Raw genomic sequence first — 25,503 nt, forward strand, 5'->3', positions numbered from 1 at the left:
CAATTATAGCATCGTGGCAAGAAATGAAAGACTTTATTTCAGAATTTGCGTGGAGTAGAATACACCAAGAGTTGCTGCAGGGAATCAGAGATAAATAAGTGATGCAAATGACTGAAGAGACATGAATAAAAAAAGGCGAAATGGAAGAAGAAAAGGAAGTCTTTCTCTACAAAGACCTGACATGTAGAAACGCTTTTGCTGCTAACCGTCTTTTATCTGCAGAGGTAAATAAATAGTTGAAAGAAGGTGTTTGTGACGTGTCTTTGGTAGGAAGAAAAGGCACCTTAGAGAAATGCAAAGAGAATATTTACACGCGATCAACTGGTGTCATTAGCGAGGCCCTTGGCGTCTCCCAGGATAAAGCACGTCTCTTCTCGATGGAAGCACCAAATAGGAAGGAAACAAACGATAAAAGACACACGTTCCTGTTTTCTGTGACAAGATCAGCCCACAGAGGCCAAAAAGCACCTGAAGAAGAGCAAAGGCTTCTTATCTGTGAGGAGCTCAGTTTGTCTTCCAAAGGAATTTTGGAGTCTTGCATCCTCAACAGCGTAAAAGGAGTCCAGTGGCGGCGGTTTAGACGTGTCCGGCGTGTGCCGGGTGCTCGTCGTCTTTGCAGACGCACGCGCACTCCTCGTGGTGCTCCAAGGCCACGTCCGTCATGGACTTCTGCAGGCCTCGGCCTCCGCTTCGGTGCTTCAGCAGCAGAACCTGGAAAAGAAGAAACAAGATCTTCATGTTCATATTTATTTGGACAAATTCTCATTTAAAAGCATAAATAGGCGTCTCAAAATTTATGACAGTCTCATAAACCACTAGAGGATGCCGGGTGGGGTACATTGTGGGCGTCCATTATACACGTTTTGTCTTACTTGAGACAAATTTTGACATTGGAAGAGTTATAGAAATCTGCTTTACAACCTCCATGAGTAAAACTCCCCAAGATGCCCACTGAGATACATTGTTGTCCTCTCCATTATGGTCTTTTATAACCACCATAGACATTTGCTGATGCGGTCCTGTTTGTTTTTGTTGTTCTGTTATTGTCATTGCAATTGTTGTTACTGTTGTTCGTGTCTCCACCCCCCCCCCCTGACCCAACCCCCCCCCCCGACCCAACCCCCCCACCGGGGGTGACACCTGTCATCTAAAGCAGAATAAACAAACGCTTCTCAAAGTAGATTTTTCTTCAAAATAGCAGCCATGCCAACATGTCGTGTTGCTGCTGGATGTTCATAGCACCCAAGTGTGATTCTGTAGGTTTCTTTTTTTTTCCAAAAGAGGAACGTTTAGAACAACAAAGGACAAAGCAAGTGCAGAGAACGAGAGACAGATGGAAGCCCACCTGGAGTTCTGTTCTTTGCGGTGATCATTTCAATGATGACTTCTTCGAAGGAATACCTTTATAAGAAGCAGTTGGCTTGAAAGTATATTATAAATCTATCGGATGCTACATAATATCTTATAAACGCTATACTATGCTAGTGTTATATAACATTATATATTCATTCATTCATTTTCTACCACTTATCCTCACAAGGGTCGCAGTGGGTGCTGGAGCCTATCCCAGCTGTCTTCGGGCGACCAACAATTCACACTCACATTCATATCTATGGACAATTTGGAGTTGCTAATTAACCTAGCATGTTTTTGGAATGTGGGAGGAAACCGGAGTACCCGGAGAAAACCCACGCATGCACGGGGAGAACATGCAAACTCCACACAGAGATGGCAGAGGGTGGAATTGAACTCGGGTCTCCTAGCTGTGCACCACTCGACCGTGGTTTCATAACGACATAGCGGACTTTTATCCACATATACGATCAAACTGGCTATAAACTAAGTCATTGTTGCACATTTACCATTTGAATTCAAAAATTAAACAATCAATCCATCTTCATCCAACATGATCTTTGTCAGCTTAAATGCCTTTTTTGGTCGCGGGTGTGAATTCTTTTTAATAGCATAAGCTGGCAAAGTCATCATCTTACCTCGTGGTATTTCTTGGTGAGCCTGGCGGGCACACACTGGCAGTCGTAGCAGCGATGCGAGCAACAGGCGCAGTTCCCACCGCAGCGCCTCACCAGGAGGCAGCTGGGCCAGAAGATGACATCTGTCCTTCTCAGCTCCTCACGCAAGGACACAGAGAAGTTTCTGGGGGTGCAGCTGTACAGCTGAGCTTCCTCCCGCAGCAGATTGAGGTCGACTCCTCCTTGAAAAGCAGGAAAGAGACATCTGTACTCCTTTGCACGGGGCTTGGACCAGGACCACCAAAACCAGTACCTCTTGCCTTCTTGGTATGGAGGAAGGACTTTCCAAGCACGTGCCATGTGGGCTTGTACAGGTCCTCCATGTCCAGCTGCCAGCGGTCTGGCTCCAGGTACTTCATCACGTCCTCCAACGTCCTCAGACCCGACACGGAGGCAGACAACTCCTGGATGTCCTGCTGGGATGGCGGGAGCACGGCCACGGATTCTGCTTCCGAGGAAACCTGCACTTAGGAATGTTGATTGGTTATGCATATTATAGATGCAAAAAAAAGGCATGCTGGAGCCTATCCCAGCTGTGACTTTATTATAATTGTCAACAAGACATTGACTTCCTGTCTTCTCTTTTTTTCATTTTTATTATTAAAAAATTATTTAAAATTATTTAAAAATGAGGGCTGCACGGCGGTCGAGTGGTTAACGCGCAGATCTCACAACTAGGAGACCCGAGTTCAATTCCACCTTCGGCCATCTCTGTGTGGAGTTTGCATGTTCTCCCCATGCATGCGTGGGTTTTCTCCGGGTATTCCGGTTTCCTCCCACATTCCAAAAACATGCTAGGTTAATTAGCGACTCCAAATTGTCCATAGGTATGAATGTGAGTGTGAATGGTTGTTTGTCTATATGTGCCCTGTGATTGGATGGCCACCAGTCTGGTCAGTTCGAGGTACTGACAAATTGGATTCTAAAGGTAGATTAAATTGATCGTGCAACACAAAGAAGGGACAAAATCCCATCTTCCTCCTATTTTTAAAAATAATAATAACCCCATAAATTTGTCATATTGTAACTCATGGGCTGCACGGCGGACAAGTGGTTAGCACGCAGACCTCACGGCTAGGAGACCAGGGTTCAATTCCACCTTCGGCCATCTCTGTGTGGAGTTTGCATGTTCTCCCCGTGCATGCGTGGGTTTTCTCCGGGTACTCCGGTTTCCTCCCACATTCCAAAAACATGCTAGGTTTTTCGCGACTCCAAATTGTCCATTGGTATGAATGTGAGTGTGAATGGTTGTTTGTCTATATGTGCCCTGTGATTGGCTGGCCACCAGTCCAGGGTGTACCCCGCCTCTTGCCCGAAGACAGCTGGGATAGGCTCCAGCGGATCCAGAGGATAAGCGGTAGAAAATGAATGAATGAATGAATGAATATTTAAAAGTGAAAAAAGGGAAGACAGAGAGTGTTGGTCTTCCTCCGTGGACAGGAAGTGAAGTCTTGTTGCCCGACATGTCGACTGCTCACTAATCTCACGTGAGTGACAGCCAGAAGGCATCATTGCGACAGAACAAAAACACATCTTAGGAAACATGGCAGCTCTTTCAGCCCCGGGGGAGGAAGACAAAAAGAGGGTAAAAATTGTGGTTATAATCTCTACTTTACTACAAAGCTGTGACATTGGAGTGCGGTACTTCCTGTTGGAGCCATAACTCCTAAAAGCAATAAACGGGGTAAAATGAGGACATCATGAGGTCATATATTGATGTTGAAGAATATAAATATCAAACCGCTAATGAATTTGGCTGCCGTCTGGGGCTAACACGGACTTCCTGTCTTATTTTCTTAAGGCTACATTACATACTGTATATACACGGACCTCAAACACAGGGAGGGGCGGCCATCTGCAAACGCTGGTTAGCAGCTTTGCTATGTTTTTGTAATTAAGTCATCGGACCGAAGCTGTAAAAAATATATATATAGCTAATGTAGCTAATACCTAATACAGACTGGTAAATCAACTGTAAAACCTGCATGAAGGAAAGTACTTATTGTGCTGGTTTTTGGTCAACAGTAACGAGGAAATCTGCCTAGCAACACATAACCATGCCAACCAAACATTTCTGTTGATTGAATGTGATGCTACACAGCTTCAAAAATGCTTAAACTGTGAGGTTTTAGCATGAATCAACAGTGTTTTTTCCAGCCCAGGGTGTACCCCAGTCACCTGGGATAGGTTCCAGCATATCATGAAAAAAAGATGGAATGGAGCTTTTTGAAATTGAAAAAACTCCTTAAAAGGGCAAGGAATTTGGTATTTAACTTTAATATGAGTTAAAAAAATAAATTAAATGAATAAATAATGAGATCAAATAATATTTAATATAATGATTTTTAAAAAATAAAATATATATAAATATATATATATATATATATAGTATATATAAATACATATATAAATAAAATAATAATGATTTTTTTATTATTAAAAATACTGTTATATAAATGAAATAATGCTGAAAATTGTATATAAATAATGGTATATCAATAAAATAATAATGAAAAAATGTTATATAAATACTGGTATATAAATAAAATAATAATGAATTTTTTTTTAAGTTGCTTATGTTACAATCTGTACATTTGGAAATTCATACTTTGGTTAAAAATGTTACAAATGTTTTTGTCTTCCAGTGAAATTATTCAAAATTAATAAATAAATATCAATAAAAATACAAAAATGAAGAGTTGCACCCAACAGTATCATATATATATCGATCTGATGCCCTTTTGCACACACTTTATTGCTACTTTTCTCACTGTCCTCAATAAACTGTTAAGGTAACACAAAGAATGTGCACTAATCCTCAATATGTTGGCCACACCTCCATCAACCCCTTCCCCTTAAAAAAAAATCTGATGCACATCTGTGTGCGCGTCCCCCGCTAACAAGAGCCCCTCGTTAAGAAAGCGGGCCCAGATTGCTTTGGGTTGGAGCCTGGCTGAGATAAATGGATGGGAATGTGGAGGATCTTGGCAGCGTGTTTCCAGTAGCAGCAAATTAGCCGAAGCCTTGGCAGAGTCCAAAAGCGCCGACTGGAAGTCATTAACAGTCTATGAATTTTGACGGCGCAATACTCCCCCAATTAGCGGCGCTCTGCACTCGCTTGCCTTCAGAGGGGGAAGCCAAGCACAGCAATCCTTTCGCGGCCAGGGTGAAGATTTAAGGAGAGCAGGAAAGCTCAGCGCTTTTTAAAGAATAAACACACACAAGTGGAGCACCGTGACTTGTAAGTGGAGCCAATTAAGAACAACACATGTGACGTGATGTAGGAACCTACAACAACAACTGATTCAAATTCATCAGCGTGCATGGCGTGCATGTGCTTCGAAAGACCGGTTTTACGTTCCACTTTCTCATGCACTCCACATCATTATTAAAGTTTGCAACTTTATTTTGAATGGTTATCAATCAAAGATAATTAGATAGCCCATTTATAAACACTTAGCACTATTACAGTATATGTTAGCATGTCAACGTTAGCACATTAGCATAGATAGCATGCTAACATTATTATGGCAGCATTTTTAGACATTTTCATATCTAGACACTTATGTAAACACTTACTACTATTATGCTAAGTGTTAACATGCTACGGTCAACATGTAAGGATTGCTAGCATTTTTATCCATTTTCATTGCTAGGCCCATATATAAACACTTAGCACTATTATAGTATGTGTTAGCATGTCAACATTAGCACATTAGCACGTTAACATAGATAGCATGCTAACATTATCATAGCAGCATTTTTAGACATTTTCATATCTGGACACTTATGTAAACACTTACTACTATTATGCTAGGTGTTAACATGCTACGGTCAACATGTAAGGATTGCTAGCATTTTTATCCATTTTCATTGCTAGGCCCATATATAAACACTTAGCACAATTATAGTATGTGTTAGCATGTCAATGTTAGCATGTTAGCACAGATAGCATGCTAACATTATCATGGCAGCATTTTTAGACATTTTCATATCTAGACACTAATGTAAACACTTACTACTATTATGCCAGGTGTTAACATGCTAAGGTCAACATGTAAGGATTGCTAGCATTTTTATCCATTTTCATTGCTAGGCCCATATATAAACACTTAGCACTATTATAGTATGTGTTAGCATGTCAACCTTAGCATGTTAGCATAGATAGCATGCTAACATTATCATGGCAGCATTTTTAGACATATTCATATCTGGACACTTATGTTAACACTTACTACTATTATGCTAAGTGTTAACATGCTACGGTCAACATGTAAGGATTGCTAGCATTTTTATCCATTTTCATTGCTAGGCCCATATGTAAACACTTAGCACAATTATAGTATGTGTTAGCATGTCAATGTTAGCATGTTAGCACAGATAGCATGCTAACATTATCATGGCAGCATTTTTAGACATTTTCATATCTAGACACTTATGTTAACACTTACTACTATTATGCTAGGTGTTAACATGCTACGGTCAACATGTAAGGATTGCTAGCATTTTTATCCATTTTCATTGCTAGGCCCATATGTAAACACTTAGCACTATTATAGTATGTGTTAGCATGTCAACGTTAGCATGTTAGCATAGATAGCATGCTAACATTATCATAGCAGCATTTTTAGACATTTTCATAGCTAGACACTTATGTAAACAATTACCACTATTATGCTCGGGTTTACCATGTTAGCATCGCTAACATGCTAGCATTAGCATAGCAGCATTTTGAGCTGTTTTAATTTCTAACATAAGCACATATGATGCTTGGCAGGGATCTGTTTATTTGTATGTTTATTTAAAAATGTTTGCAACTTTATTTAAAAAATAAATTGTAAAAATATTTACAGCCTTCTGAAAATTGAGCTCAGGTGCATCCTACTTCCACTGATCATCCTAAAAGGCACATACCTGTCAGAATAAAGAATCCTATTGTTTTTTAAACATGATTTACTTCAAATTTGCCTCAGCATCAACCACAACCTTCATCTAAACCTGCAGAAATGACTTTCACAAGTTTAAGGCTTAAAACTGAAAAGACTTTCATCTCATTTTGGTCTTTTTTTCAAAGAATAAAACAGCTGAGTCATCTTTAATTCCCTGTAAGAAGGCACTTTGCATAATGGAAGCAGGTGGAGGATCTGATTGGACTGATCTGGCGCGAGTCAGATGGTCTCCTTACGAGTTACATGAGGTCAAATAAGCACAGTCGCGTGCAACGGCGGCGGCTGTCGGGGCCCCGACAACCATGCACGTTTATTTCTGCTCCCTAAAATGACAGATTCACTGGGAAATTGCCTATTAAGATACATCTGGATAACAATCTTGCCTTTGTCACGCACTCGCAAACCACTTCCCTGCTTCCATTAAGCCGCAAAGTCTATTGTGCGTGAAATAAAGTGCCCCCCCCCCCCTGCATACTGTGCACTATGCAATTGAGGTTGGAGTAAAAACAGACATTTTTTTCCGCCAACTTTCAGCATGGAACTACTGAGATTTCCCAGGATTCCCTGCCGCGCCGTTTTTTTTTTTTTAAACTTCATTGACAATTTACGTGTAAAAACTAGCACAGGAAGTTGTCGAGATGGCGCCTTGACAAGAGACAATGAACTATGTTGTGTTTGCTGACTTCAAGCATCTCTGTGTTTTAACAGCCTGGCTGCCAAAACGTCTTCCTGTCAATTACAGACTGGAGCTTATTTTCTCTCAACCCCTCCTCCTTCTCCTCCTGCTGCATGGAAGCGGTGGGGAGGAATTTTTACTTGTTTAAATATAAACCGGAGCGCTGGCCCCGGCGTGGCCCCGGCTCAGTAGCTGGGAACAGAGTGCTGCTGTTCCTCTGTGGAGCCTTCAAAGACAAACCAGGAGAACAAATACGTAGTGTCAACCTCTCACCCTCAAAGCCAAAGACTCCTATACTTCCACTCCATCCCGCAGATATATGAACAATAATAAAACTGTGCATTTTTTGTGGTTGAAAGTTAGTATTGAACAACTACAGCACTCTTGTCCATTCATAATAAAGCTCATTTTCTATAGCGCCCGTCCTCAAGTCAGGTTGGGGGAGAATAAAAAAAGATAGGAAGTCTTTTTGTCCAAATCCACAGCGCTGCGGACGTTTGGGATTAACTGTAGACGGGCTGCAACACGGCCTGTGAGTCACCTTTATGTCAGGGAAGGCGGAAGATCAGCTTGGAAAGGCGAGGGATGACGTTTGTAGCAAGCAAACATTTGCTTTTGAAGGCCATTAGGTCCTAGTATGAACAATGATGTCATCTTCCTGTCGCAAATGTACTAACTGCCACTATTGTGAGTTCTTTCATGATACCCTGACACTCATTTTAAAATATGTATGTAAGCTGCAAACCTTCATTTTTACAATGATTAGAAATATGCAGTGGTGTGAAAAAGAAAAGTGTTTTACCCCTTCCTGATTTCTTATTTTTTGCAAGTTTGTCTCACTTAAATGTTTGCCTGTCCCAGCTGAGAGGCGGGGTACACCCTGGACTGGTGGCCAGCCAATCACTGTCAATCACAGGGCACATATAGACAAACAACCATTCACACTCACATTCATACCTATGGACAATTTGGAGTTGCTAATTAACCTAGCATGTTTTTGGAATGTGGGAGGAATAACCGGAGTACCCGGGGAGTACACGGGGAGAACATGCAAACTCCACACAGAGATGGCCGACGGTGGGATTGAACCCAGGTCTCCTAGTTGTGAGGTCTGCGCACTAACCACTCGACCGCCGTGCAGCCAAAACTCAACATAAAATGAGAAAAATCCAAACCTACATGGCCCTGTGTGAGAGAGTGATTGCCCTCCTGTTAAAACATAACTTAAAGATAGGTATATTATAAAGCCATTTATAAAGCTTTGGGACTCCAGCAAACCACAGTGAGAGCGTTATCCAAGAAATGCTTAAAACAGGGACAAGTGGTGAACCTTCGCAGGAGTGGCCGGCCAACCAAAATAGCCCCAAGAGCGCAGCCACAACTCATCCAAGAGGTCACAAAAGACCCCACAACAACATCCAAAGAACTGCAGGCCTTGCTTGCCTCAGTTGAGGTCAGTGTTCATGACTCCACCATAAGTAACCTGCATGGAAGAGTTCCAAGACAAAAACCATTAAGACTCATATCAATATTTGCCAGAAAACATCTTGATGATCCCCAAAACCTTCGGGAAAATACTCTGTGGTCTGACGGGACTCCAAGAACTTGTGTCCCATAACATTTGGCATCAAAGTAATTTCAGAAAAAGAACATCATACTAACAGTAAAATATGGCGGTGGTAGTGTGACGGTCTGGTGCTGTTTTGCTGCTTTAGACTACCATAAATTCTGCTGTATACCAAAACATCCTGAAGGAAAATATCCGGTTATTTGTTGGTGACCTCAAACTGATGATCCAAAACACACTAGCACCTCTGCATGGTTGAAGAAAAACAAAATGGAGTGCAGTTGTTCCATGATCTGAAACATTTATAAGTGTCATAAACATGCAAAATAACCAGGAAGTGGTACTTTTTCCACACCACTGTGTCATCTATCTCGCTCCCATAGTGTTATAATTGACAGCTGAGCTACTTTCATGTCCTCCGACAGCTTTATGAGGTGAAGGGGAAGGTCATATGAGTGTCTTTACAGGGGGCGAACCGCTATAAAAGTATAAAAAGACAAGGTATATATTCCATATGAGCTAAATATAGAGCAAAGTGGTCGAGTCAGGGCCACATTAGGAGAGGATATTACTTCCAGGGAAGGATAAAACATGAAAAGAAAACCATGGACAATTTTCCACACACACAAAAAAGCCACTTCTATCTCTTAATTCCCACTTTTATTTCAGGGAATGGAAGCCTTGTGGAGGTCAGGGCCACTGGATGGGACTTTATGCCACTCCGCACAGCTTATATGGAACAATAACACTTTGATTATCTGCAGGCAGAACCAATCAAGTGCAGGCCTCTTACGCCGAGTCAAGCCATTAAAATGTGGACATTGTAAAAAAAAATATATATATATATATATGTATGAAAAATATTTTTTTTTGTATGGGTAATAAAACAAAATAATGAGGAGTTTGATGTAAAAAATAAATGGCAGCCATCTCCTCCAAACATTTTAAACATGAAACAGAGACAATAATTGCCAATTAAGAGACCGTATTGGACTGTTATTGTTGTTTCCCGACTCGGCTCGTTTATGGAGTGGAATTAAATCATAAATCAGATTGGACACACAATTAAAAAAAAAAAAATAGCCTTGAACTGATCCTATAAATACGGCATGAAGGCAGCAATCCTGTAGATTTTAAAGGCTACCTGAGCCATGTTCTCTCCATTCACCCAAAAGCTACACTGAATCTCAGATGGCTATCCTAGCAAAGATGTTTAAGGATTTGATATGGATGTGTTTCTAGTCACCTCTCGACTGGCTCAGATATCCAGCAGAACCTTCAGGGACCATCTTGATCATCTTGACTCAAATGTCAAGATGATTTTTAATCTATCAAATACGTTTGGTAATGGTTTAATTTCATTTGAACATGCATCAGATTACAATTGAATGCATCACATAATCAGTTCATAGTTCCACATGTCCAAAAGGAGTAGGAAGAAGCAAAGCTTATTAAATCCTACCCCTCCATCTGGTACTTTTACAATCAGTAACTGTTACATTTGTTCACTTCCTGCTTTCCATAATACAGTTTAATTTTTTTTTTGAGGGGGGGGGTGTAAAAGCGGTCATAACGTTCAGAATTTAGCTTAGCTTCTTTTTACACTTGTATACTCAACTTTACGGCTCCATCATTCATTTCTAAAATCCAGACTGTTTCATTTTAGTTTTTCTCTCTAATACAAACCAGCGGCTCACTTGTTGTTATGCTTGCTAGTTAGGAGTGACGCAGTTTAAATTCATTCATTTATTTTCTACCGCTTTTCCTCACGAGGGTCGCGAAGGGTGCTGGAGCCTATCCCAGCTGTCTTCGGGTGAGAGGCGGGGTACACCCTGGACTGGTGGCCAGCCAATCACAGGGCACATATAGACAAACAACCATTCACACTCACATTCATACCTATGGACAATTTGGAGTCGCTAATTAACCTAGCATGTTTTTGGAATGTGGGAGGAAACCGGAGTACCCGGAGAAAACCCACGCATGCACAGGGAGAACATGCAAACTCCACACAGAGATGGCCGAGGGTGGAATTGAATCATTGTTCTAGCTGTGAGGTCTGCACGCTAACCACTTGACTGCCGTGCAACTTAGTTTCATACTGTTTTATTTATTTGTTATGTAATATTAACTAATAATAATGTCATATTATTAATCTGTGCGTTCTGAAGAACTAAAACTAAAAAACTAAAGCGATCAATTGATTTAATCAGATTAATCAGTTATTGAAATAATTAATCATGATTAATCCCCATTAGCAACTATGTCTGAAACATGCCTATATATGTATGTATGTCTAACATTAGTCTCTTTACTTTGAATCACAATTAAACCATAAAACCTGAGTTAGTAAAGGTGTTTTAATCATTTGACCTTTTTCTATGAAATCCTACGAAGAAAAGAAAGAATTCCATTTTCAAATTATTCTCACAGTGTCAGCTGGTGTGAAAGGTCAAAGGTAATTCTCACGATTCTTACCGCAGGCTGCAGGGAATATCGGATGAGGAAGCCCGGCTCGGATGGGAAGTATTCATCGGAAACAAAGCGGACGCGGACCTGGTTCCCTTTGGAGAGGTGAGCCACGGGTGGCGCCTGCGAGCCGCACCAGCGGCCCACGAGGGTTTTATCACTCGGATCCTCCAGCTCCACAAAGTCATACCTGGTAGTAAAGAGATGGACAGGTCATCAGAGTACAGTATGATGAGCTGATCTCGATCTATATATCAATCTATGTTAATTACGCATGTCAGCGTTTTTATTGTTATGGTCCCCACTGTGATTGTCTTCCAGATGTCCGTACGTGGAAAGCATCAGGGGAAATAAAAGTCAATTAAAAGAGGAAGGAAACATATCTTCAGCATCACGTCGCCAGATGAGATGATTGCGTTGGTTATTTATTGCCGAAATTAAAATTGTTGCTGCAATGGAGGACAAAAAAAGACAGTGGAGTCATATCATGCCACCATGTTTGTTGTTGCATTAGAATGTAATGCATTTGCCTTGGCTGACGGCGGCCATTTTTTTCAACCAAAAATTTGCTAGAATTTTACTTGTCAGTCTCCATAAGGTGTGCTTTAAATTTGGTGATGGTTATAAATACCCTCCTCATATCAAAAACCATCACGTCCTGGCTAGGGGTCGTAGCTCATAATTCGGAGGTCAGCAATTTGATCCCCGAACTACTCAGAAAACACACTGAAGTGTCCTTGAGCAACGGCAATGAACTCCGACCTCCCCATGTTGTAAAACACTCTTAGACGATGCATCACAGCATATGAAAACACACAATTTATATTTGACATGATACTTCAAAGATAAACAATCCCTAGATTGATGCAGTGATGAAATGTTGCCGTGTGATAACGTCACAGACTCCGCCTACAAAATATGAAACATATGAAGTACATTTGGCCGTGTTCCAACACTTTTTTTTTACAGTTTGACACAAGTGCACCTTCTATTACGTATACTCCATATACCTGTGTGTCTGCATGAATGACTTTTCTATTTGCATTCAGCTTATTGAGCGCAGCCAATGCAGATATTTGGATAACCAAGGTCAGTGTTTCCGTCAGCGCGTCAGATTGTGTTCCAAGGCTGCGTTCAATGCAACGTCATTGTTTGTATGTGCTGCCAAACGAACCGAATGGAAATAAAAGATAACTTTTAACAAGGTTATTGTGTCTCATTTAGTCTTCTATTATGTTGCATAATTGAGTCGCATGTAAACAAAGCGACGTTCAGTGGGAAATAAATACACAGGAACCTCTGCAGGACAAACTACAGAACGATGGCTCACTGCCTATTTGTTCGAAATCCATGCATCCATATTCTATGCCGCTTATCCTCACAAAGGTCGCGGCGGTATGCTGGAGTCTATCCCAGCTGTCTTTGGGTTGGGAACAGCTTAGACAATTTGGAGTCTGCAGTTTTTGGAATGTGGGAGGAAACCCACGCACACACAAGGAGATGACCAAGCAGGGACTCAACCCAGGTCTTCGGTTGGCGGTTGTGTCTTTACAGCAGCACACCCTCACTTTTCTCCCTTATTTTTAAATGTTGACGAGTATGACAAGGCGCAACCTTTGATGCTCACTGAACTGCGACTTTTTTGGGGGTGGGGGGTTGGACACCTTCAAGGGAATTTGACTTTGGTGCTACCACTAGGTTTGCTTTTTGGACCAGCAAATGATGCAAATAAACTAATAATTTGTCAACATTGTAACATTTTACTCTTTCTTTTCAGTTTGCATTATATGCAGGCAAACAAATAACCCAGCATCATGTCAAAAAACATTGCCATGTGGCTGTAGGCAACCTCTGTGTGTAGTTTTTTTTTTTTTCCAAAGCGACGGTAGCCGCAGTTGACCTGCATGCACTTTAAAATGTTGCTACAAATTATAATAACTAGCGCTATTAATTCTGGATAAATACTTACCGTGAGTACAACATTGGTTCTATTCCTTGTGCAATGTACTAGACCAGCAACATTTCACTTTCTCTTGCATTGTCAGTCACATATTACTACATTGTACGCCTACCGGCGGGGCTTGCAGTACTAAGAAGGAGACACAAGACAGATGGTTCATCAATAATGCAGGAGGCTGTGATCACTACACATCACCCTGTGTTGGCAAAACAGCACTTTACTGCTTGAACAAATGCACTGATATAGATACTGTACATGCATACATACAGTACATAGACACATGCATAAATACACACTTATATATATGCTATATACTGTAGTTGCTGCTTCAAATTCATCTTTCTGCAAGGTGGCGCTAGTGATGGCTATGCAATTGTTGGTTGTTTTGCTCCAGCACGCTTTGGCAATGAAGATCTTCAGTGGAGAGCATGTCAGGGAATGTGCAGACCAGAGCACTGTGAGCGGAATGTTAAGTGTGTGTGTGTGTATGTGTTGATGATTGCATGCTGCATTCATCAGACGGCATCTTGGGATCCAATCAAAACCTGTCGAGCCTCAGTCTGACTTGGCTGACCCCCGAAAAACGACGCCGTTATTTGCCCAACACCCCGGAGGATGCTGATTGCTTCAGGCTACGTCCACATTTACATTAAATGTTTTTTTTTTATAATGTTTCAAAAAACCCGACTAGGAAACACATTTCTTTCTCAATTTTAATTGTATTGAAAAAAAAACAGGTGTTGCTATGACCGCAAATAACCTTATAATTATGTCATTCATGATTTCAAACAGTATCCTTTTGAATGTTATGATATACACATATTATTGTAATTATTGGTATTATTAGAAATATTTTATACACTGTATTTTATATACTACAACATAATATTAGTATTTTGTTATTTTTGCTATTAATTTATATGTTTGAGGAATTTTAGAGTGACAAACAAGAATGAAGTCAATATTGTGAATTTTTTTTCATTTTATATGTAACAAAATATTTTTGCCGCCCATCAAAGAAATGATCACAAATGATAATAACATAATATTATTAAATAACAATAACAAAAAATAACATGAAATAATATTTTTTTAAGAAGCATAATTTTATAAATATGTCGTTATCAAAAATGTTTAGTCATTAAATTAATATATGATGTGTCCATATAATTATTTTAAAAATCTGTTAATACACTGAAAAATTAAATTTTAATTTAAATAAATAAACTTTAATTTTTCTTATGTATTTCATTGCTTCATGCATATTTTATTATATTAATTTTATTTATTAATAATATTTGCATTGTATTTTTATGTATATTTATTTACTTACTATTAATTTGATTATTATTTATTTGTCATTATATTTTAATTATTTATTATTAAATAATAATTATTATTATTTATTTATTTCACTTTATTTTCATTATTTTCACTTTATTTCTATTATTATTATTATTCTATGTATTATTTTTTTTTATAAATATTTGTCCATGTATAGTCCATAAGTCCATTTCACGGTGCTGACTCTGAGTCTGTAAAAGATGCAGTACTCATGGCAGTCCATTAGGGGACTCTCCAGGAGTGAGCTGCCGAGCGCGAGCCGCCCCCGTCTTGCTTCCATCCCACCTCTCTCCCACTGATTTGTCTCCTGCATGATCCCCAGTCAGTCATGATGTATTGGCAGCGGGCTGCCAGCATAATGCACACACGGCGCATCGATCTGTGGCGCTCGGCCTCCTTCTTCATGAAATAGCAACAGAGGCAATCGCAGGCAGTAATTGAAAGTGACCTGAGTGATAAAATACATGTAGCGAATATATACTATACATATGTGTGTGTGTGTGTGTGCATCATTGTTAGCCACCGCCGCATATCGACCTCATATGGTCAAATTTGCTGCCGCGCGCCAGGAAGCCGTGACGTGTCGTCGCTAACAAATCACTCTTTTTTCGCTTTTCAATATTCACAAGCGGCCAAAGCAGGAGCGCGAGAAGGCAATTTCACAAATGGCCACACTCGCACTCTAAATCTTTAGCCCTTTTACTCGCATAAAGGCCCAACATGGATCAAGCACGCCAACAGGGGAAGTCGTCATTTGATGAAACACTGTAAAAGGATGAGTCACTCCATCAATTAGGACAGGCGGGATTGGCTTGAAGGAAGGATGGCAGCATCCTTGTTTGCTTGAATCCTCACATGAAATGCAGTGGAACCTCGGAATGCCGCAAACCTCAGTTCAGTTTTTACCTTTTTAACCATTAAGGTAGTCATGGATGGATGCTAAAACAACTAAAATGTAGAATGAAATTTTGAAATATTCTAAAAATGTGCTGAAATCTATTCACCGACTGAGTTTCGAACCAGCAGCCATCAGATCGGGAGATGACCACTCCACTACCTGAGTCATTCCACTGCGCAAAATAGGTGAATCCAATTATGTGCATTAATGAGCTACCTGTTTTTATATCTTTAGAATGCACACAAAAGGGAAAGACATGTTTAAATTCCAAATTCCGATTCCCTTTTCCATCAAGAGCAACATTTGTCTACCTAAATGGTGGATCAGGACAAACATTTCCATTTCCTTACTTGCATAGTCCGTCCTCTGGGTCTTCCAGGCCGAACCTGAGATCGAAGCTGAGCTGAATCCTCATGTTGCTCGCCGCCACCAGCCTCCACACCAACTCGATATTCCTGGGGTACGTGTGTGGGAAGTCCGGGCTGTAGATCGTCCCCCCGTCTTCGGACACGCTTATCACCTTCTCCTGCTGGGACTCCTGCACTCCTAAAAAGAAGGAACACGAGCAATGAAGGGGATGTTTTGGAGGACTGGGGACTTAGTACATCACTGTCGGAACTTTGACTGTGTCCCTTGTGGTTTGGGAGTACCGGATTGGGGGCACGTTGCTTCGTGCCATTCGGTCCTTGTACAACCAGAACAGGAGCCTGGTCCGTATTGCCAACATTAGCCAAAAAGGTTCCAGATGAACGTTGGCCTTCGCCAATGCTGACCTTTATCACTTTTCTGTTCAAAATATTTATGGACAGAATTTCTATGCATAGCCGAGTCCAATTTGGGGTCCTAAGGATTTGGTTGCTATTTGCAGATGATGGGGTCCTGATAGCCTCAACAAGATGTGACCGTCTGTGTTTACCGGGGCTGTACAAAGCCGGAAGTGAAGATTCTGGGAATAGACTCAGCCCTTCAAAATCTGAAGCCATGGTTCTCTTTGGATTGGGAGTGAGATCTTGACCCAGGTGGTACAGTTTAAGTATCTTGGTTCAAGTATATCTTGTTCATAATTGAGGGAAGGCGTGCATAGAGCATCTAGTCCGGATGCCTCCTGGACGCCTCTTTGGATAGGTGTTATGGGCATGCCCAGTTGGGAAGAGGACTCAGGGAAGACCTCGGAAATGCTGGAGAGATTACGGAGACTGGGAAAGTCCGGGCTGAAGTCTGCTGACCCGTGACCCGGATCTGGATAAGTGGAAGAAAATGGATGGACGGATGGATGGTAAGAACTTGAACTATGGCCACATTGTGTTTTCCAGTGCATACCACAAAGCTATTTACTTTGAAGGCACATTTTCTAAAAAAAAATAAAAAATAAGGCAAACCTACAATTAATAGTTTTTTTGGAGAATTCCAATTCCTATTACTCTGTCATTCCCACTTAGATTCTGACTGATGGGGATAAAAGATCAGCTTTCAAAAGAGCCCAAAGCTAACCATTCCTCTTGGATTGGGAGTGAGATCTTGACCCAGGTGGTACACTTCAAGTATCTCGGTTCAAGTATATCTTGTTCACAATTGAGGGAAGGCGTGCATAGAGCATCTAGTCTGGATGTGTCCTGGACGCCTCCTTGGATAGGTGTTATGGGCATGCCCAGTTTGGTAGAAGCCTCGGGGAAGACCTCGGAAATGCTGGAGGGATTACGGAGACTGGGAAAGTCTGGGCTGAAGTCTGCTGACCTGGATCTGGATAAGCGGAAGAAAGTGGATGGATGGACGGATGGTAAGAATTGAACTATGGCCACATTGTGTTTTCCAGCACATACCACCAAGTTATTTACTTTGAAGGCAAAACCTTACAATTAATTGTTTTTTTTAGAGAATTCCAATTCCTATTACTTTGTCATTCCCACTTAGATTCTGACTGATGGGGATAAAAATTCAGCTTTCAAAGGAGCCCAAAGCTAACCATGCCTCTACTCCAAGTGGTTCAATAACAGCTTACATTTTCTTTGACTATTTCAGGCGTTTTTGACCAAAAAAATCCAGGAAAGCAAAGGGGTTAGTTTCGGTTATGCCAACAATCGCTTATGTCGATGTCCAAGTGGTGACAAGATAAGTGGGTTCCACTGCTGAGCTAAGACCTTTGAATCTTTGGCTCATTCAAACCTCACCTCATACTTCAAATAATAATAAAGTAGGTAAACATTAGAGGAAGAAGAAGAGAAAATACTTGCATGTATTGGATTGCATGTGCCACTTTTCATGTGGGTTTGGTAGCAATCCAGGTGGGACACCACTGAAGGATGCTGTGCCCGTTCTCAAGAAAAACAAAAACCCGAGCACGACTTCTCCATGAAAAGGATCTTTCATGACCGCACTTGGCCGGGAGCTCACACTGTCGGTAAATAAGATGCTTTCTGCTAAATGACACCTCTCGCGGAACATGCCGGCATTGAAGTGAGACATAATCCCTCATTTCTTCTGCTAGTCCCTTTCGTCTGGATCCAATTAAAGCACTATCGCGTGCATCGAGCCAACATGCTGGCTCCTCTTGCCTCGCCATATTTTCTTGGAGGAGGTCTTATCTCCGTCCACGGCGGGCGCGTTATGCAAGTAGCGGCGAGGAGTGTTTAATTAACTGTTGCTGGCTCAGGAGGCTACAAGCTGACACTTTGTCTTCCACTACAGCTGCTTGGCCAAGGGAGGCATGTTTTTAATTACGCTACGTTTTCCTCAGCCACGGCTGACGTTATCGCTGAGGGAGAAAATGGGATTCTCCAGATGGACGGTGATGTGGTGAGCGCTGATAGAAAAACTATTAGGAAAACAATGATGGAATGAAATGAATGTAACGCTGACTGAAATATGTTTTAGGACTTCAATTAAGGACAGGGCAATCACCGCATCTTCAACTGCCACGATATCGACACAAGAAACTTATTCATTTTGATTGGCGTTCTACATACAGGTCACCTTCGGGCATTATTTTCACACATCTGATAAACAACCGTCACTTTCCAATGATACTCTAAGAGATGGTCAGCATACAGCTTGCGTCACAGTATATAGTGCTCTCCAAAAGTCAGAAAAATTGCATTTTTCTATGGTGAAGGTTTTGGGATGGTCCCCCGCCCCTCTCAGCCCCCGAAAGAGCAGTTGATGCAAGCTAAGAACACATTTTGGCTAATAGTTACCCCTTTACCACTTTCATTCATTCATTTTCTACCGCTTATCCTAACAAGGGTCGCCCTCACAGGGCACATATAGACAAACAACCATTCATACTCACATTCATACCTATGGACAATTTGGAGTCGCTAATTAACCTAGCATGTTTTTGGAATGTGAGAGGAAACCGGAGTACCCACTCATGCACGGGGAGAACATGCAAACTCCACCTGAGATGGCCGAGGGTGGAATCGCACTCGGGTCTCCTAGCCGTGAGGCCTGCGTGCTAACCACTCGTCCATGCAGCTTAGATGTATCATTCATTTTCATTTATTTTCTATGCCGCTTATCCTCACGAGGGTCGCGGGGGGTGCTGGAGCCTATCCCAGCTGACTTCAGGGGACAGGCGAGGTACACCCTGGACTGGTGGCCAGCCAATCACAGGGCACATATAGACAAACAACCATTCACACTCACATTCATACCTATGGACAATTTGGAGTCGCCAATTAATCTAGCATGTTTTTGGAGTGTTTTGGGAGTACTCGGAAAAAACCCATGCACGAGGAGAACATGCAAACTCCACACAGAGATGGCAGAGGGTGGAATTGAACTCGGGTCTCTTAGCTGTGAGGCTTGCATGCTAACCACTCGTCCACCGTGCAGCCTTCCATTACCACTTTTGGTTGAAAAACAACACAAAAAAGTGCAATTTTTTGGATCCCAATATATTCTACCCAATATAGACACTATTTATTGATTGAATAACCAATGCAACAACACACACCCGGTCACTCACATGCTCAATATTTCTGAGACCATCTTTAAAGTCGTTCATCTGATCCAGATGCAAATACCTGCAAATAAAAGCTAAAATGTTGCTTATTTGTTTATTGTTGTGAAACCCAAATGTTTTCAGTCTATAAAAAAAACAGCAACAATAAAGAAATTGACCTCCTAATAACTTTGGAGGGCACTATGGATTTATTATTCACGGAAAACAAATGAACACAAAGCCATTTTTTAGGTTTGGGGCTGCACGAGTGCTGCCAGAACAGGGGGAGATGCGGTTCATTGATGGAAACAAGACTTCTAACATGTACTCTGCGAAGCTGACACGGGGCCGCATGGTAGTTTTCCGACAACCGCACCTCCAACACATCAGGCTGCATGTTTTGTTACTAAAAGGGTAAGTCCAGTCAATGATGATGTCATTCTTACCCACTTTAGGAGGCACTAAAAAAGCAAGCATTGTCCTTCATGTTTCTATAAACAATGTGTCTTTTCACTGCCCTCCTATCCCGCTAGGCGTGTTACCATGCGACTTGAAAATGACCTCACTTCTGGGGTCAAGCCGCCATGTCATCTAATGATCAGAGCCGTCGTCCCCCTGGAGTGAATTACCTCAAACATGACTTTTCCTTGACCTACTTCCCCCCCCCCGTCCCTCACCACTACTCCCGGTGAGGAAAGCATAGAAGCGGCTATTAAGGGAGGAAGTGAGCATGGATAAATAGGCTGGCTGCCATACAGTGCGGCCATTGTGCTTTGTTCGCACGTTCCATTCATGCTGTTAAACATTAACCTTTCGCTTGCCAAAACAAGAATGGAGCACATATGCAAGTTTGGGGGGGGCTCAGTGGACCCCGACCCAATATAACATTGGCATGAATGAATATGACAGGTAGGTTGCATGATAACTAGGGATGCCCAAGTCCCAAGGCAGCTCCACAGTTACCTTACGTCCCATTATGTATTTACATTTAGACATGAGTAAAATTCTTAAAATGCTAACAGTTAGCATGCTAGCTCTTATCAAGCTAGCCAAAGTACAAAAACTGCCAAGGCGATTCTACAGTGTCCCTGTGTTATTAAATTATGTCATGTAATTATTTACATTGAGACATGTGTAAAATAGCTCTAATGCTAACAGTTAAAATGCTAACATTGGACTAGAACTACAAAGTACAGAATGGGCTTTAGTGTCCCTACATCATGCTATTTATGTTATATACATTTACACAAGAGGAACTTGGGTAGACCGCTAACATGCTAACAGTTAAAATGCTAACCAGATAGCACTAAGTATGGAACGTGTCCAGGTGAGTGTCCCTACATCATGCCATGTATTTACATTTAGACATAAGTAAAATACCTAAAATGGTAACATGCTAACTGTCAGAATGCTAACACCTAACTAGAAAGCACTAAATACAGAACATGTCCAGACGAGTGTCCCTACATCATGCCATGTACGTATGTATTTACATTTAGACATAAGTAAAATACCTAAATTAGTAACATGCTAACTGTCAGAATGCTAACACCTAACTCGATAGCATTAAGTACGCAACATGTCCAGAGTGTCCCTACATGATGGCATGTATGTATATATTTACATTTAGACATAAGTAAAATACCTAAAATGGTAACATGCTAACTGTCAAAATGCTAACACCAAACTAGAAAGCACTAAGTACGGAACGTGTCCAGGCGAGTGTCCCTAAATCATGCCATGTACGTATGTATTTACGTTTAAACATAAGTAAAATACCTAAAATGGTAACATGCTAACTGTCAGAATGCTAACACCTAACTAGAAAGCACTAAGTACGGAACGTGTCCAGGCGAGTGTCCCTACATCATGCCATGTACGTATGTATTTACAATTAGACATAAGTAAAATACCTAAAATGGTAACATGCTAACTGTCAGAATGCTAACACCTAACTAGAAAGCACTAAGTACAGAACGTGTCCAGGCGAGTGTCCCTACATCATGCCATGTACGTATGTATTTACAATTAGACATAAGTAAAATACCTAAAATGGTAACATGCTAACTGTTAGAATGCTAACACCTAACTAGAAAGCATTAAGTACGGAACGTGTTCTGGCGAGTGTCCCTACATCATGCCATGCACGTATGTATTTACAATTAGACATAAGTAAAATACCTAAAATGGTAACATGCTAACTGTCAGAATGCTAACACCTAACTAGAAAGCACTAAGTACAGAACGTGTCCAGGTGAGTGTCCCTGCATCATGCCATGTACGTATGTATTTACATTTAAACATAAGTAAAATACCTAAAATGCTAACATGCTAACTGTCAGAATGCTAACACCTAACTAGAAAGCACTAAGTACGGAATGTGCCAGGATTCATGCCATGAATTTAGATTCAGACATGAATAAAATATCTAGAATGCTAACATGCTAACAGTTAGCATCCTTATTATCGATAATAATTTGAATTACACACCAAAAAAAGAACATGAACCCTTGTGTGAGCAAACAAGAAAGTGTACCCAACAATCTTTTTTTGGCGTTATTTAGAAGTTTTAAGCTCACATCTGTTGCCTGTTAGGACGCAGCAGCGGTACCTGCAGGTGCAGTAAATTCCCAGCCTGCTTAGCCGTAATTTATTGTTTTAAGCTTCATTCCGCTGCCCGTGCACGGCTGAGAAACACGCCACGGGAATCTTTCGTAGCATTAAAAATTAATTTGGCCATCTGCAGTCCAGTTGTGCGGCAAGTTCATCTGTCAGGCACATGGCAGAACGCTGTCGGACTCTCGCCGAGTAGCGTTTTTTTTTTTTTTTTTTTTAATAGTTAGGTAGCATACAAAAGTACAGCTTACATTGTGAGAGTAAAAACATCTGGGATTCATTACATAATTTGACTATAGAATTACAATGGTAGCACAACAGCAAAGTAGAATTGCTTGGATTTTTATTCCCAGTCACATGATACACAAGAAGCCTCTTGTTACCGGGCAGAGTTCATTGGGCGCTATTGTAACAAACCTGTAGGTCAATAAAAATATCCAATTAAAAGCAAACATTTCTAATTATTTTTCTGAAAAATACTATGTAGAAAAATAAATAAACAAAAATATTTTCAATAAAAAAAAATATTAATTTTCTACCGCTTTTCCTTACAAGGGTCGCGGGGGATGCTAGAGCCTATCCCAGCTGTCTTCGGGCGAGAGGCGGGGTACACCCTGGACTGGTGGCCAGCCAATCACAGGGCACATATAGACAAACAACCATTCACACTCACATTCATACCTATGGACAATTTGGAGTCGCCAATTAACCTAGCATGTTTTTGGAATGTGGGAAAACCGGAGTACCCGGAGAAAACCCACGCATGCATGGGGAGAACATGCAAACTCCACACAGAGATGGCCGAGGGTGGAATTGAACCCTGGTCTCCGAGCTGTGAGGTCTGCGCGCTAACCACTCGACCGCCGTGCAGCCAAATATTATACAAATTATTTAAATTAATTTATCTATTTCTGTACCACACACATACATAAGGTGCATGCATTTTATCCAAGCGGAGACTGAGGGCAGCAATAAGAAACTTTGTGTTAATGTTGCTTGTTTTTTGCAGTGTATTCTTAAATGTGTGGTTTTATTGACACATGTAATAAGCAAGTAAGGCAGAACTAATGTCTTTAAGGTGGGGGTGGTCTCTCAACCCCCCCGAAAAAATCAACATACCCAAGTAGCAAAGAGATGCAAACATCTGCACATCATATGGAATGTCTCTATTTGACACTGTATGTTAAATGTATGATCCTTTTCCACCGGGTTTTGGACCGTCCCCGGACTGAAACTCGCTACCACAAGTGCCACCCACCCTTCTTCCTCAGTTCCGTGCCCGCAGTGATTTGTGCAAGCCTCTAATTAGCGGCCACACTTGTTGTGTGGCATCCAGTGTCGCTCTGTGTGTGTGAGAGCCTGAAGATTTTCTATAGAAAAATACTAATGGTATTTTTTTATGGTATTCATTGAATTATAAGTTTATTATTGTATTTACATAGCTTAATGGTGCATGTTTTGTTTATTAATCTTTGTTTTGCCACTTATGTGGGGGGGGGGGGGTTCTTCAGGTACTCCGGTTTCCTCCCACATTCCAAAATACATGCAAGTTAGGTTAATTGGCGACTCCAAATTAAGTTCCACATAATTTAAATAGGTATTCAACTTTAAATTAAAAAAAAATCACACTGTGGGCGGCATGGCGGTCTAGTGGTTAGCGCGCAGACCTCACAGCTAGGAGACCCAGGTTCAATTCCACCCTCGGCCATCTCTGTGTGGAGTTTGCATGTTCTCCCCGTGCATGCGTGGGTTTTCTCCGGGTATTCCGGTTTCCTCCCACATTCCAAAAACACTCCACACTCCAAATTGTCCATAGGTATGAATGTGAGTGTGAATGGTTGTTTGTCTATACGTGCCCTGTGATTGGCTGGCCACCAGTCCAGGGTGTACTCTCGCCCAAAGACAGCTGGGATAGGCTCCAGCACCCCCCGCGACCCTCGTGAGGAAAAAGTGGTAGAAAATGAATGAATGAATGAAAATCACACTGTTTTCATATTCCCCATAGTGAAATAAAATCTTGAAAATCCAACAATAATACTTATTCTATCCTAGTATATTGTGCAGGTGTACCTCGTGAATATTTTCTATTTTATGTGCCAACTTTGGTGCTTCTGGCCCACAACAACATCAGACCAAATAAAATTCGATTTATAGGAGATATTTTCCAAAAAATTGTCAAGTCAAAAATTTCAAAGCTGTCACATGACCAGCTTCTGTGTCGGTCTTTAGAGTCCGTATGAAATGAAATGTAGTCTATTCCACATCAAGTTAAAAGAGGTCCCTATGGAGACAAGGGATGAAATGCATCTCATTCCAATGTCTTTGTCCACAGCTGTGGACGGAGCCGCTGTCTTTGTAGTCACATCTGTGAGCTGGACGGCTTGCGCATGGAGAGAAAATTGCAGTTGGATTTGTGGCTGGGCCGGACTGGGAGCTGCCAGTAGCAGAAGCAGACATTAGAAGACCTTGATCAAAGTTCTGCTGAGGAGACGAGGATGATTGCAGCTCATTTTGCAGAAGAGCTTTTTTTTAAAAAACAAAACAAAACATCCATTCATTGGATGGAGAATCTTAATTATTCATCTTAGCAGGATATTTTGGTCAATTATATGCTTCCAATTTAGGAGAAGGCTATTTTCTGTGGCCAGGGCACAAAGCAAGCGCCATGAAGGGCATGCTTGGTAGAGTTTGGTGTCAACATCAGTCACTTCCTGGAGAATAACTGTGTCCAAATTGTGGCACGGGGGCCATTTTTGGCCAGTAGCATGTTTTTTTTAATTGGCATTCGAAAAAATTAAGCGCATCAAAATCGCATCAAAATCTGCAAAATATGCACAGGAGTATTACATTATACTGTGTAAGCTTATAAGGGGAAAAGTACTATTAGTACTATTAGTACTAAAATATATTAATTCAGTCATTCATTTTCTACCGCTTATCTTCACAAGGGTCACAGGGGTGCTGGAGCCTATACCAGCTGTCTTTGGGTCTGAGGCGGGGTACACCCTGGACTGGTGGCCAGCCAATCACGGGGCACATATAGACAAACAACCA

The 25,503-nt window shown here is 41.2% G+C and overlaps 1 protein-coding gene across 1 annotated transcript in view; it reads right to left on the reverse strand.

Moving 5' to 3' along the window:
• pdgfc (platelet derived growth factor c) overlaps positions 1–25,503 on the reverse strand; it is a 45,978-nt gene continuing 20,475 nt past the window's right edge. Inside the window, exons 2-6 of the mRNA XM_058062074.2 lie at positions 16,244–16,439; positions 11,701–11,881; positions 2,284–2,491; positions 1,992–2,212; positions 1–711 (exon numbers count right to left, since the gene is read on the reverse strand). Of these exons, the coding sequence (XP_057918057.2) occupies positions 577–711; positions 1,992–2,212; positions 2,284–2,491; positions 11,701–11,881; positions 16,244–16,439 (941 nt within the window). The 3' untranslated portion in view covers positions 1–576. The remainder of the gene's footprint in view (positions 712–1,991; positions 2,213–2,283; positions 2,492–11,700; positions 11,882–16,243; positions 16,440–25,503) is intronic.

The sequence above is a fragment of the Doryrhamphus excisus genome, linkage group LG23 (genome assembly GCF_037039965.1).
Source record: "Doryrhamphus excisus strain RoL-2023G ecotype Guam linkage group LG23, RoL_Dexc_Guam_v1.1, whole genome shotgun sequence".
Lineage (NCBI taxonomy): Eukaryota > Metazoa > Chordata > Actinopteri > Syngnathiformes > Syngnathidae > Doryrhamphus > Doryrhamphus excisus.